General features: G+C 35.7%; 1 protein-coding gene and 1 long non-coding RNA gene across 3 annotated transcripts; both read right to left on the reverse strand.

The window, feature by feature from the left end:
- Positions 1-192: 192 nt before the first annotated feature.
- Positions 193-8,915, reverse strand: LOC134839010 (tRNA pseudouridine synthase Pus10-like). Of its 2 annotated transcripts, none has more exons than XM_063854391.1 (2): positions 8,074-8,915; positions 193-1,019 (listed from the first exon to the last, which is right to left on the reverse strand). In XM_063854391.1, exons 1-2 carry the CDS (start codon positions 8,910-8,912, stop codon positions 272-274), a joined length of 1,587 nt encoding a protein of 528 aa, XP_063710461.1. In that variant the 5' UTR covers positions 8,913-8,915; the 3' UTR covers positions 193-271. The 2 variants fall into 2 exon arrangements, with proteins under 2 accessions (XP_063710461.1, XP_063710462.1); XM_063854392.1 differs by having other exon boundaries at positions 8,400-8,505.
- Positions 8,916-8,999: 84 nt separating this feature from the next.
- LOC134839011 (uncharacterized) lies at positions 9,000-15,147 on the reverse strand. The gene is made up of 3 exons (XR_010162364.1): positions 14,972-15,147; positions 14,700-14,905; positions 9,000-9,258 (listed from the first exon to the last, which is right to left on the reverse strand). It is a non-coding gene; the product is annotated as an uncharacterized LOC134839011 (long non-coding RNA).
- Between the last annotated feature and the right edge of the window lie 769 nt (positions 15,148-15,916).

Genomic DNA, 15,916 nt, shown 5'->3' on the forward strand with positions numbered 1-15,916 from the left:
AGAATCAAAATATCAATGGGTTAACCTGATTTTATCAAAACCTAAGTAAGCCAAAAACATTGAGCCACTTTAAAAACAAATGGTATTTATCAAATGCTTGAATAGACTAACTTAATCAAACACAATGTTTTGTTTCGATTTTTTGTTTAAACTCTGAGCTAAAGAACAAAATAAATATTTTTAGAACAAAAGTAAGTTGTCGATCTTTAAGAATTCATTAAGTCATTGAATAACTACACAAATCAGATTGAACTCAAAAAAGGAATACTTTTCATGAATTCTTGTCTTCAATAGGCCATGTCAAGTGAACATTTGCAACATCCAATTGAACAATATCGACATTGGTCCTTCCCAAAATATCACAGACCGAAGGGCTAGTTCTTCCCAAATCCCCATGGACCCATTCCTTAACATACGTTCCCGCTTCAGTTAGAATCCTCAACGTCAAATAATGTGAAATACCTTCTTGTTCACATTTTAATTCAACCCCTTCAGGCGTAGCCCACAAAATCCGCCTTTTCCGGTCGAGCAACGACCTTCGATGCAATACACGTAGCGGCGTTTTCTGATTAATTTCCAAAGGACTGATAATCTTCAGTTTTTCAACTTCATTTGGAGAAAATTTTTCTCCCTTTGAAAACAAAATAGCTAAATACTCTTTCGTTTTCTCCGTTTCCCCATTACGAAGTACGTCCAAGTTTTCCTTTTTCACAACATGCAAATGAGAAACCTTTACATCCGGCTTTGATGTTGAGTTAATCTCTTCCTGAATGGTCTTAAGCTCATCGCTAGTAACCTTTGTTACACAAGGGGTAATAAGTTCAACTGCAAAAGGTCGTCCGTTACCCAGCATTTTCACATCTATGTCCTCGCGGCCTGAAGATCTGAACATGGCGCTATCACACTTGAAAAAGAGCTTCATAGGCTCTGTTATTAGTTCCTCTATTGAAGAGGTCCCCTTCCTCCTTCCTCCAATGAACCATGGCGTTTGACTCAGGGTGCGGCTGAACTTCAAGTACCTGCAAAAACAATGCTGATATATTCATATTTTGATAAACTATAACAAAGATAAAATTCTAGATAGCTCAGCATAAAAAACGGATCTCTTTAACTATTCCCAACCCTACTGCAAATGAGGGAAACTTCATTACTACTGTCATTATTTTAAGGAAGATAGTTTTTGAAAATTCAGAATTAATACATGAGAAAGAATGCATGAAAATACAGTAATAGTAAAACAACGGATCTTTAACTATTCCCAACCCTACTGCAAATGAGGGAAACTTCATTACTACTGTCATTATTTTTAGGCAGATAGTTTTTGAAAATTCAGAATTAATACATGAGAAAGAATGCATGAAAATACAGTAATAGTAAAACAACGGATCTTTAACTATTCCCAACCCTACTGCAAATGAGGGAAACTTCATTACTACTGTCATTATTTTTAGGCAGATAGTTTTTGAAAATTCAGAATTAATACATGAGAAAGAATGCATGAAAATACAGTAAAAGTAAAAAAAAAAACGGATCTTTAACTATTCACAACCCTACTGCAAATGAGGGAAACTTCATTACTACTGTCATTATTTTTAGGCAGATAGTTTTTAGAAAATTCAGAATTAATACATGAGAAAGAATGCATGAAAATACAGAAATAGTAAAACAACGGATCTTTAACTATTCCCAACCCTACTGCAAATGAGGAAAACTTCATTACTACTGTCATTATTTTTAGGCAGATAGTTTTTTGAAAATTCAGAATTAATACATGAGAAAGAATGCATGAAAATACAGAAATAGTAAAACAACGGATCTTTAACTATTCCCAACCCTACTGCAAATGAGGGAAACTTCATTACTACTGTCATTATTTTTAGGCAGATAGTTTTTGAAAATTCAGAATTAATACATGAGAAAGAATGCATGAAAATACAGTATTAGTAAAACAACGGATCTTTAACTATTCCCAACCCTACTGCAAATGAGGGAAACTTCATTACTACTGTCATTATTTTTAGGCAGATAGTTTTTGAAAATTCAGAATTAATACATGAGAAAGAATGCATGAAAATACAGTAATAGTAAAAAAAACGGATCTTTAACTATTCACAACCCTACTGCAAATGAGGGAAACTTCATTACTACTGTCATTATTTTTAGGCAGATAGTTTTTTGAAAATTCAGAATTAATACATGAGAAAGAATGCATGAAAATACAGAAATAGTAAAACAACGGATCTTTAACTATTCCCAACCCTACTGCAAATGAGGGAAACTTCATTACTACTGTCATTATTTTTCGGCAGATAGTTTTTTGAAAATTCAGAATTAATACATGAGAAAGAATGCATGAAAATACAGAAATAGTAAAACAACGGATCTTTAACTATTCCCAACCCTACTGCAAATGAGGGAAACTTCATTACTACTGTCATTATTTTTAGGCAGATAGTTTTTTGAAAATTCAGAATTAATACATGAGAAAGAATGCATGAAAATACAGTAATAGTAAAACAACGGATCTTTAACTATTCCCAACCCTACTGCAAATGAGGGAAACTTCATTACTACTGTCATTATTTTTAGGCAGATAGTTTTTGAAAATTCAGAATTAATACATGAGAAAGAATGCATGAAAATACAGTAATAGTAAAACAACGGATCTTTAACTATTCCCAACCCTACTGCAAATGAGGGAAACTTCATTACTACTGTCATTATTTTTAGGCAGATAGTTTTTGAAAATTCAGAATTAATACATGAGAAAGAATGCATGAAAATACAGTAATAGTAAAAAAAACGGATCTTTAACTATTCACAACCCTACTGCAAATGAGGGAAACTTCATTACTACTGTCATTATTTTTAGGCAGATAGTTTTTTGAAAATTCAGAATTAATACATGAGAAAGAATGCATGAAAATACAGAAATAGTAAAACAACGGATCTTTAACTATTCCCAACCCTACTGCAAATGAGGAAAACTTCATTACTACTGTCATTATTTTTAGGCAGATAGTTTTTTGAAAATTCAGAATTAATACATGAGAAAGAATGCATGAAAATACAGAAATAGTAAAACAACGGATCTTTAACTATTCCCAACCCTACTGCAAATGAGGGAAACTTCATTACTACTGTCATTATTTTTAGGCAGATAGTTTTTGAAAATTCAGAATTAATACATGAGAAAGAATGCATGAAAATACAGTATTAGTAAAACAACGGATCTTTAACTATTCCCAACCCTACTGCAAATGAGGGAAACTTCATTACTACTGTCATTATTTTTAGGCAGATAGTTTTTGAAAATTCAGAATTAATACATGAGAAAGAATGCATGAAAATACAGTAATAGTAAAAAAAACGGATCTTTAACTATTCACAACCCTACTGCAAATGAGGGAAACTTCATTACTACTGTCATTATTTTTAGGCAGATAGTTTTTTGAAAATTCAGAATTAATACATGAGAAAGAATGCATGAAAATACAGAAATAGTAAAACAACGGATCTTTAACTATTCCCAACCCTACTGCAAATGAGGGAAACTTCATTACTACTGTCATTATTTTTCGGCAGATAGTTTTTTGAAAATTCAGAATTAATACATGAGAAAGAATGCATGAAAATACAGAAATAGTAAAACAACGGATCTTTAACTATTCCCAACCCTACTGCAAATGAGGGAAACTTCATTACTACTGTCATTATTTTTAGGCAGATAGTTTTTTGAAAATTCAGAATTAATACATGAGAAAGAATGCATGAAAATACAGTAATAGTAAAACAACGGATCTTTAACTATTCCCAACCCTACTGCAAATGAGAGAAACTTCATTACTACTGTCATTATTTTTAGGCAGATAGTTTTTGAAAATTCAGAATTAATACATGAGAAAGAATGCATGAAAATACAGTAATAGTAAAACAACGGATCTTTAACTATTCCCAACCCTACTGCAAATGAGGGAAACTTCATTACTACTGTCATTATTTTTAGGCAGATAGTTTTTGAAAATTCAGAATTAATACATGAGAAAGAATGCATGAAAATACAGTAATAGTAAAAAAAACGGATCTTTAACTATTCACAACCCTACTGCAAATGAGGGAAACTTCATTACTACTGTCATTATTTTTAGGCAGATAGTTTTTTGAAAATTCAGAATTAATACATGAGAAAGAATGCATGAAAATACAGAAATAGTAAGAAAGGAAATCAAAATTAAACAATAACACGACTAATCGTAGCATGGTAGAGCCTAGAATGTTTTTACTGGCCCAGAAGGTATCTTAAGTTTTCAGTTACTGGTAAATTTCATAAATTACATTTTGAAAAAGTCCCTTTTTTCGCTACGTGCTCCCACGCGAAATGCCTAGTTCACGGTCATATTTTTACCAACTAGTTACGAGTTATTTGAACATTTGCATTACCTCAACTCAATTTCAAATGTTTTCTGGGCCACTTAAGTTCCGCCTTAAAGAAAACTGGTAAAAGCGCGCATTAATTAACCCAAATTGGCTAAATTTTAGAACCCTCATATCATTGCGAAAACAGATTACGGGTGAAAAATCTTTTTAATTTTTGGCTCAGAGCATCAATGTCTGACACAGAGGCAGAGAAGAGCTTCGCGCCCCTTGTGACAAAACACAAACATAAAAAACATGTCGACAAAATAAAAGAGAAATATAGAAACAAACTAGGCCTAACTTAAATTTTCGCATGTCTCGATGGAATTTCATTCAAGGCAAAAAAGACAGACCCTTGGGTTACAAAAATAGCAATGGATCAAAACTCACGAGGAGAATTCAAAACCCATAATCTTTGAGCAGACAAAATGAGCCGAAAACCAAACAATTAAATATGTAAAAATAAAATTTTCAATTCCCTCCTGAAACTACAAAAAACTGCTACCAGAAAAAAAACAAAATCCGTGATGTGGCAACTAAGCCGACAAAACTTGAGCAGATAAACGAAAAACCATCAAATCAAAGTTCACTTTCGAAAAAATTTTCAATTGCGGAAATGCTGAAAAAATGAGGTCCGGCCGGGACTCGAACACCAGACCTTAGGGTGTGAAAAATAGACTGATAGTATGAAAATATGCTGGTGTAAATAATTAATGAATAAAATTATACATCTCTAATAATTAATTGAAAACAGTGATGTCGAATATAATAATTTGTTTAACAATTGGTTTAACCAATTGGTTTAAAAAATGGTTTGTTAAACTGATTTAACCAATAACCAATTGGTTAAATAAAATCTTTTTAACCAATCAAAACTGGGCTATACTTTAAGTAATCAGGTTTAAGTATTTAAGTTTCGAATCTAAGCAAGGTCAAGGAATCGTTATTTTTTTCAACGCCACCCATCACTCAGTCATGTTTCATCGATTGATAATTAGCAATTTTGGCAAATTAAAACAATTTGAGGTCCCAATCAATTTAGGGGGGGGGGGGGGGGGGGGGAGGAGAGAATATGGATATTTCATGAACTAGCTTTGAAAATAGCCTAGATTCATTCAAAATTGAGCGTTTTACTGAAAAAAATTGAATTGAAAGACTAATCTATGCAAATACCAGTATACAGTATTGCTATCTTGCCAACAAGAATAAAGAAACCAATTTTATTTGCACGATTTCATGAAATGCATATTTTATACAATCAATTTTCAGATTTAATAGATACTTGGGAAGGGCATTCTATGGTTGGCCATTAAGGCATTAAAGGGGGGGGGGTGGTGGTGTGAGAGATTGTACTGTCGATCCTAATTTGATAACATCCTCCAAAATTCGCGTTCCGAATACTTTTAAAGCTTGCATCATTTACTATAAAATAGAAAGTATTTATAATTTGTTTTATCAATGTTTGAAAATAAAATTGGTTGAACCGATTTGGTTAAAAACATTTTAATTGGTTAATGGTTAAAAAATCGGTTAGTTTTTTAACTGGACATCACTGGTTGAAAACAGCTTAAAAAGCTGCCCTAAAAAAGCTGCAAATGATGGCACGCCGAGCGAATGTTTGCGGCATTTCCACGTTTTTTCTTGCTGAGAGTGACTTTTCTCGAGTCAGAAGTCAAGCCACCAAAATTGAGCATGAATAATGAATAACTTCGAGACTTTTCCTATACAAAAAACCACACAATCACTTAGTTGCTTAAAACTTACAAAAGAAAATGAGAGACACTCGAAAAACGGTTATACTTCATCTGTATTTGAAGAAAGTCTTGAAAAACAGATGTATTGAAAAACTTAGAGAATTTCTCACTTTTCGAATAAAGTTGACCTTCGCGACGTATCAAAATTTTTCGTTTACTTTGATGGCAAAATTATTCAACTTTGATGGAAAAACCTTTCTTTCGAAACATTGCTAGATGGTACAGATAATCAAACTAAAGCTCACATACCACTTGAATTAACAATAGCCATTTCCGTACTTCATACACATCTGTGTAAACGAAATGCATAATGTATTTCACGCAAAATTTTTTTTCGATGCTTTGCTTTATTCAGACGACGCTCAAATGCACAGTAATTCTGCGCAATCAAATCTGCGGCACGAAAGATAAATTGTCCTCCTAATATTACGCAGGCTGCGCTCGCTTGAAAAGGTATATGCCAAGAGAAAAAGGCCAGAAAAACTGAAGCGAGAATAAATTTCAAAATTAGTAAAATATTTTTTGCTTCATTTATGGACTGTTATCAGGGGTGTAAAAAAGATTATTGTGAATCCGATAATCGCCGATAAGATATATCGATAAAATCTATCGTTCGAAAAAAAATTATCGAGATAATTATCGATTGAAAAAAATTATCGTTCCGATAACTTTTATAGTCAAATTTTACCGAAATCTAGCAATTTAACTGAAATATTTCGCTTCCAGTTGTGGAAATCGAATAATAGGTTAGTGAACTTTACTGCATCAGACAGTGTTTGTTTATTTAGTAGTAGACTACCGAAAACGAACAACACCTGTGAACCTTGAGAGTCAGCTGTTCCTGTTTTCTAATAAATCATTTTGGAATGTTACTTCATTTTCAAAAATTGTGAATTAAAAAGTTCAGCTGCAGTTTTTTTTCGAGCGATAATTTTCGATATATCGATATATCTATCTTTAAAAAGTATGACAAAACGATAATCTATCGAATGACTCCGATAATATCTATATCGATAATTTTACAACCCTGACTGTTATAAGAGGGTCGTACCGAAGTTCTACTGACCGAATTTCCACATATTGGCTATCTTAGGCTAACAATTTTCCAATTGTCGCTTTGAAAACTTTGCTGTTCGCATTTTCGTTCAACAATTGATTTAAGAAATTGACCATTTTTTTGTTTTCCACATCAAACGGGAGTTATAATTGCCATATATTTTCAGTAAGACTAAATTTAATTTCACCTCGATTGCATTGCAAGAGAAATTTCTGAACTATAAAATTCTGTTAAGTTTGTAACTCAGTGATGCTTTTTGATATTTGTTTAGATGTTGGTAACTATCGCCCTCATCTTGAGCAAAAGAGGGGAAATCGTTACAAGGTACAAAATTTGTATATGCTTGGTTAATCGTTGAATTGGTCCTTTATGGAAAATGTAGAAAGAGGTCCATCGACTTGGTCTTTTATGGGAACTTTTTCCTTGGGAACAGGGGGGCGTTGACAAGATCGCAATTTTTCATCCATTGCAAGTGACCGCTTCTCTCTTGTTTTAATCAATTAAGTTACCTAGAGAACCCCATCATTTACGGAATTTATCTCGACTTAAATAAATTCTTGCAGCAATAATAGCGGTCAGAAATTTCTGTTTCACCTACGCAACGACCGGCGACTTTTGTTTATCCGAAACACTTTTATAGATTTTCATGCACAAGGAAAACCGCGTTTCTGAGAAAACAACTACTCGCCCGTCTTCTAAGTTCTAACCCTTTGACCAGACAAACTATTGACAAAATTAATGGAATGCTTTAGATCTAAATCTGGCCAAATAGACAATTCCAATTTTTGCAGCTAGTTGACAACGGTCACAAATATATTCAAACTCAAAATAAACAACTTCGCTAACCTTCCTCCGATAAATACTTGAGGCACGGACACCGAAATTTGGAACTGTACTCGGTCAAAATTCTTGGTCAATAAGCTGCCAAGTTTGTCCTCGTATCTAGACTGCTGTTCTAAACTCTCTAGAGCACAATTTACTGCATGAATGAAATTATTTCTGCCCATATCATTTCCATTTTCAATATAGGAAAACTTCATTTTCTTACTTCTGGGTTGCACAGCTTTTTCGGCTAAAAGTTCAGTAAACAAGTTCTGGTTTGGAGGTAAAATCACTACATTAACACAACAGGGTAATGGGGTATTGCATGTAAATCTCAAATTTGGGCGAACCATTTCTGTTCTATCTTGACTCCCATGTTTCTGTTGTTCATTCAACCTCTGATCGCAATATTCATTCAGGCGGTTACACAACATGTTCCGAAACACTTCTTTGATGTTTATCAACTTTGTGTCAATTGAAAAGACAGGTAAAGCCTTGTTATCAGGTTGTAGCCCGTCGCCACCGCCGCTCTTCGCTTCCCAGTTTAACAAGGCTCCAAGGAGAAAGAAATTGAGATAGACAACGTCTGGAACATGCACGGTGATAAAGAAATTGTCCTCAGTAAATTGCCCCACCCGATTCATTATCCCTTCAACTGTTGATTGAAGAATTTTCAAAATTCCATAGCACAAATTACAGTTTTCACTACCTATGTCCGAAGATTTAGAGGTAACTTCATCCAGAAATTTCACAGGAACAACAGAATTTTCAATTGAAAAATACGGTATCTTCGATAGAACTTCATGGAGACAAAAATAGCAAATAGCCACCTTCTGCTTTACTTCAAGCTGAAGACCATTCATTTTCAACCTGAAATGGAATAGACCAAATTATTATAGCATTTACGAGCATTTACTATTGAGTACTAAGTAAAGTTCAAGCAAACAAGCCACATTCTCAAAGTATTTTTTCTTTCCAAAAAAGCATCCATGAACTTATAACTACCTGTGTTGCACAAATATGTCTACATTAAACGAAACTGATTTTTAAAACAAACTATTCTGGTCTAAGCCGCAGCACACATCTAACAAAAGCACCCAATATAATTTCAAATAAATATGTTAACTAAGTTCAATCTTCCATTAACTGATAGGAGCATATTCTTTCGATGTCGTCTGGGCTGAGTGAGTTGATTGATTCTTTGTATAACTAGAAACAAAGCAAATCTTTTCGCTAACAAATAAAGTGCCGCAAAAAATAAATGCGGTTTCTCCGTTACTCTGAGGATAAATGTTAGGCCATCAGGCCTGTCTATGAAATCCGTTTCTAACGGTTACCAGCATTCCAAACAGAAATTTCTGCTACTCAAGACTTTTTTTATGACTCAAACTGAAATTTTTAGGACTCTTTTTTACGACTCAAGACCAATTTTTTGCGCCTAGAGCTCTCACGTGCTACCACTATTGCAGTCGATATCAATCAAGCTGTGGCAGACCTGAGACTAGAGGTCAAGTAAAAGCTCGTCTTCGCAAACTAGCATTGCAATGACAGAGGATCGAATACACGATCTAACCATCTCAAATTGAACGCCTTACAAAATGAACGCCAAAACGAAATGCCTTTAACAAATCAGTTTGAAAACAAGCGAACGGTTGCGATGAAATTCTCAAATAGTTTCCGAGAAGTCAAATGACAGATTCAAACACTAAAACCAATGATACAATTGGTGGAACAGATCTAGAAGCCCAAAAGAGAACTACTAATTCTACGGTAACAATTAACCACCTTTACGTTAAAGAGATCAAACACCAAAAACTGCTAATGCCAAGTCCGAAAACAGAGGGAACGTGGGGTACTAATTTCTTGTGAAAAAACTGATGATATATTACAGAAATCCAAGCTGCAGCTGAAACAATCAATGCAGAAAAGTTTCATTAAGCAGTAGCTGGAATGAAAAAAGAAATTATGCTAAATATATGACCGAGGTATACAAAAACAAACAAACAAGCTATTGTTACTAAAAAGCTCCAAAAGGCGCGACAACGTACAAATTCAAGGACTTTCAATGAACGAAACAACTAAAAGCTACAATTAAAAAAAGGGGTAAATTTATTGATACAGGTAAAAATATATATATATAGGACCCAACGTGTCGGTTCACGATAAATCAAAAGCACGCAAATTACCAACTTGAAAATTAAATACTAAAAAAACAGTGACTATTCGCTTCAGAAGGCGAATTGTGAATTACAGAACAGAAAAAAAAGCCTGATAAAGAGCATGCAAGAACCATAAAACTACTGAAGACCTTAGCCACTAGAAATATTCTATGCAAATGATTCGGAATGATCAAAAAATTTGATCGAACTGGAATAAAGATGGCATTTTTGTTCGATGAAAAAACAGTCTATCTGTAAACCAAATAAGTGGGCTATATAGGGCTGTATGAACCTCATGAAGGCCCTAAACGAAGTGAAAGCTTAAATGAAACTTTCAGTCACAACGTGATATATTACGTCCAACTGGGTTCTGGCTTCTTTGAAAGCGAGAACATCTGTCTTCAAAACTCGATTATTACAACACTATTCTGGGTAAAACTTAGAGTAATAACGTAGTTAGGGCTCGTAATTCAATGAAAGGACAAGGCTACCCTCATTGTGAATATCTAAGCAAGTTGCCCCAAAATTGAATGATTCATGTGAAAGCATTCTATAAACGCTGTACAGTTTTTAATGACTGTAATCCGCCTTCGATCGATCAATTTTCTTGCCTTGATGAACTAAGAAACTTCCAAGAAATTCCATTGAAAATCCTTTAAAGCCTGTTACACCTGAAAATAGTCCCAAGCGTCCAGATTGATAATTTACAATCGAATGACCTCTCTGCACAATATGTTGATGTCATTGAAAGCAATGTTTTGAGAAAAATACAAAATCAAAGCGAATTATACAAAGACAAGTGAAACACTAAGTATTGATCTACCCACTCTCCGGTTATGTTAGGGCTTTACCAATCTCTTAAATTGACGAAAACACTGAAATTTACCGTGATACTAATTTTCTAAACTCACTTCTGAAAGTTGACAGCTTTATTCAGGAGATATCACAATCGATGGAAACTAACTCATTCAGATAATTGATCAAGGGCTCACAATCTCCGTGATTTAAACATTTTAAGAAAACTTTTTGTAAATTTTGAGCAAGTAAAGCGAGTGCTTAGGTCTTTCAAACAAAACTTTCATTGCTTTCGAAGATTCATTTTTCTTTAGAACTTTTTCTGAGATACCCTTTTTCTATTTTTAGTTGGTTATTCAATAAGCATTTGACGATTATGCTTAATTCTGTATTTTACTGAGCGTTCGTTTAGTGCTCTTCTCACACCACGCAAGCAAACGACACTCCATTATAACAACTTGTGTTTCTAAGTGTTCTTCATCAGGATCAGTTTTACTTTACGAAGCCCACTTTTACAGCCTTTCTCCACAGCATAAATTTATTTCCGCTTAACCACGTTTCCACGCTATTTTTCTCTTCTAGGTACTTCTCCATGTTTCCATTCTGATTATTTAAAAACTTATTGATAACAATAGCAAACATAACTATCCGCTTTTTCACATTCAGGAGGAAAAAATTGATAAGCACAATAATTAGAGATCCTAGTATGGACCCTTGAGGTACAAAGAATGCTTCGCGATAACTAAGTGTGACATGAGGAAAAAACTGCATGGTCTAAACAGGCATTTGATTTGTTCTGGCAATTTGGATATGTTTTCTCAAATATTTGTCATTTAAATATAACTTGCATAACAACATAACTTGCAGATTAATCACAGCCGCCCTCATTGACATCCCTTACTCTAATGACGCTGAGAATCGTTGCTGTCTTGCCCACTCGTCCACAACGGAAACGCAAAACCAGGAAGTCTTTGAATGAGAGGCACCACTATGCCAAGCAACAAATGTTTGTGAAGTGGATAGAAAGCCGACGGTATATATTACGCCCAATTTAACGAAAAAAAGTAGGTAGTCTTCTTGGTTCCGCAATTGCTCTAAATCGAATTTTTTCAGCTAATTCGATCTTTGCAACTCGACAAATTTCATAACTCCCAGAGTATATTTTTATTAGAAGCCCCAGGCATATGTACTAATGTTGATTTGTATGGTCTAAAAGCTTTGGATTCGATGTCCACGGCACAAAGTTCAAGTCTTGGGATGGATTCGATTTTTTTCTCACAGTCGTGACATAGCAGCAACTAGAGTACACCTAGCATCGGCATTGCCTGAAGATTCCCGGGCAAAGGCGCAAGCCCCGTAGGCAATTTCCGACGCATCACACCAGATAAGTAGTTGCACTGGGAGCGTCACTGGGATTTACATCGCGTCACTGGAGCTCATCTACGGTTTCAGTGTACACATCCAGTAGTGGAACTGATACCCAATCATCTTCCGAAATGTTCAATCGTCGATTTTAGAGTAGCAAAACTTGCCATTGTCTTGGAAAGTCCTCGATTGAAATCTTTAGTCTGTACTGGGACAGGAAATCTGGGCTGGCGTTTTTCAAGTCTTGTCTAACGTTGGCTTAGAATCACTGATGGGAAACTTGCCAACGTTGGTGTCACTTCGTGGTTAGACCTCGTTTCAAATTTACCAGAACAGCCGGGCACGCATGTGAACTCGATCGTAAGTCTTTGTAGGTGCCTGATGTTTTTTTCCCGGGGTCATCCGGAGGTCTTTTATAGACATCAACGTTTTACAGTTTAGAAGGTAGGATTCATGCCGATGTTGGTGTCGCTCCGGGCACCTGAAAAAGACCTCGTTTCCCAGCCTCCCGATCAATCAGAGCCGCATGGGAACCCCATTGGTACTTTTCGGAGGTACCTGAAATGAGCCTTTCGAGGTGCTCGGAGACGTCAAAATTACATCAACTCAAGAATCCTGAGTACAATTTGCTTCTAGCAGTTTTGGCTCAGTAATCCTGCTAGAAGCCAACGGAACCCCCTTGAAGCTTCGAGCATCCCGTGGAGCTTTAAATCGTCAAAAACTGGAACCTGCACCTGTCGCTCTTGAGATACCATACATGACCTAACGTCTTTAGTGCCTGGTCAATGTCGTATACCGGGATCTCTTAGCTCTCTCGAGACTTGCAGGGATCTTCATCATGACAAGTCTTCCCGAGCTAGACTACTAGCAATCTACATTCCTGCAAATGCTAGTGTACTGGTAACTTCCTTTGGTAGACGAAATGTATCTCTAACAGTGCTGGCTCCTCCGAGGAAGTCCTAATATAAAAGGGCTCCCGAAGAGAAGTCTTCGTGAACACTAATGGTGCAACATCAGCAGTGATTCGAAGTGCACGGATTGCATGGAACTTGCTGGAGACTACCCATAGATGGCGAGGATGAGTCTCCACTTCTTCAGAGGGTCCACAGGAGTGGACCTCCAGAATAGCTGACTAAGATAGCGATCCGTGGGATCCAAGATGAGGTGACGATAAATTTTCGTGATAACCCCATTCAAGGCAATCCTGAAGAAATGCAGTCGTATAAGATCTCGAAGAGGTCCTGTTGTTCTTTAGGACCGGTCATGATGCAGTCGTTCAGACTCAGCCAGTTTGATGTCAGTGCCTAAGTGACACCTCGTCGTTGAAGAGTCTTCCTTCCAAACTGCTTGATGTGGCATCACGTAGAACTTTCCGGCTAGGAGGAAGGTGTCCTGCTCGGGTACCTCTTCCAGATGACCAGTCTGGATCATATCTTCGAAAAAATCCAGACACTCAATCCGAGCCGCTAGACTCCTGGAAAGCTTCTGTTTGTTGCAAGAGAACTCGCTCAGGGCTCTTCGCGAGGAGGGACTGATGTCTGGATCCATTCATTTGTAGTATCATGGAAGAAGCATTGCGTTTTGCCTTGTTGACTATTGGTCTGCCCTCTGGATATTCAGATGTTATGGCATTTTACTGGTTATTACACTGTAATTCCTGCGAAGTGCATTGGGACTCCTGAATCTCTTGAACATCCTCGATCTCCCAGAACCTCTCGAAGGATCGTCTTTCGCAATCCAGAAGTTGGATTCTGTAGTCCGATGGCAACCGGGAGTTCCTTGCGGACGTTAAGAGGACCTACGATCCAGTAGAGGAAACTCTGTCCAAGTGAAAGGTCATTTTCCTAGTTCAGTGAACTGGGAATCTGCCAAAAGGGAAGTGTGAAGATGCATTGCAGTCGAACCACTCAAAACAAAACTCGTTTCGGGGAACCATTTTTGGCAGCATTCTGGTCGAATGTCACATTAAATATTCTCTAACTCAAGCTTCGGGAAACTCAATGGTCCGATTCTTTCTCTCGCATGTGCATAGAGAAATCTAGTTAGGGTTTGAAGTATCTGGAAAACTGCTTTCTCAAAAAATTACTCTTCGATCATTGCTTCAATGAAATTAACAACTCATTACGAAAAAAATTCTTACAACCTGAAGGCAGTGAATTGCATCCTTCGAAAATTCATTTGTTTCTTATACAATTAGTTATTTCACAAAGAACTCATTTCGCTGAATTTTTGAGGATAGTTAGGTACATTTTTGCACAGCTCCTACGCTACAGGCAAAGTTAGTGGAACAAAACTGATGTAATCAACTTCCAGAGTTGAAAAAATATTAACCTGATGAAACTGACGAAGAAATTCGTTGACAGCAGGCTCGGTTAAATGTTTCTGACAAATTGCTCGCAAATTAGCATAAAGTAGCTTCTCAGGATCGTTTTCAAGAGGGTAGATTTTCTCCTGGTTAAGTAAACCAGATTCCTTGGGAATCATTAGCACTAACTTATCGCCATCTGATATCTTTGTATCCGACAGTCTATCTTCGGCTGAAAAAGCAACGTACTTTGTTATTATTTACGACAAAGCAAAATGATATGACCAGAAAAACATACTTTTTATAGTTTTCCCTTTGTGCAAAATTTTGAAGTCTGATGGCAACCAAGGCAACTTTTCTTTCATCAAAACTATCAGATCAATGACTGCACATTCACTGTTTACTTCCAGCTCCACTTCTGCTGATTGTGGCGACAAAACTTTGCAATAAAGCTTCATACCTAAGTCTGAAAAAAAAGTTATAACATTGAGGAAATATTCATAACTTTCCGCGCTTTTAAACATTTATAATTAATCTAAATTAGTTTAAAAAAAAACGTTTTGGCTTTAAGTAGCATCGCCAGGTATGTACAAACGTACATATGTAGTAAAAAAATAACAAAATGATTAGCATTAAATGTTTAAAATAGTGATAAGTCAATAAAATTTTTAATTTAAAATCGAACGTTTTCCCTATAGCTAGCATCATCAGGTATATACATCTAAAAGTCAAATTGCTTAAAGTTAAAAAGGTTTTTACGATCAAAATTACTAATATTAAAGTTTATGAGTATCTACGAATACTACATAATTATCAAAACGATTTTTTGAAAATTTCGTTTTTGGAGATATTTCGTTCTTCAACACGTGTACAAAACTTTATGCCGATTTTCTCACCTTCAAATTATTTCCAGGGTTAAAATAACATATTTAGTCATTCTGTATGGGCATGGGGTCTAATTCGAAAAAATAAAATTCGAATCAAGCTGACATGCCTAATGTCAGACTAACATTTAAGTGTGAGCTCTCGGCTCCTGTAATCGACGCGCGTAATCAGTTGCGACTTGCATTCACCTATATGGAGGACTATCAGAATTTTAAAATGTTAATTCAAACGTTTTCGCACATTTTGGGCATCATCAGTATTAAAATTTTTTACAGTATTTACAGAACGGTGCGTATTCATAGGTTCCAAAATGAAAAATCAGTCCCAAAAGTTCTAAAATAAACAAGCAGTGGCATAA

This window comes from Symsagittifera roscoffensis, chromosome 2, assembly GCF_963678635.1.
Source record: "Symsagittifera roscoffensis chromosome 2, txSymRosc1.1, whole genome shotgun sequence".
NCBI classification, from domain to species: Eukaryota; Metazoa; Xenacoelomorpha; order Acoela; family Convolutidae; genus Symsagittifera; species Symsagittifera roscoffensis.

What these genes read in the sequence shown, in the direction of transcription:
- LOC134839010 (XM_063854391.1), bottom strand. Translation starts at nt 8,912, where the DNA reads ATGAATGGTCTTCAGCTTGAAGTAAAGCAGAAGGTGGCTATTTGCTAT. An exon ending in CAAGTATTTATCGGAGGAAG is followed by an intron (nt 1,020 to 8,073) that starts GTTAGCGAAGTT and finishes TTGTTTTTGCAG; the next exon opens with GTACTTGAAGTTCAGCCGCA.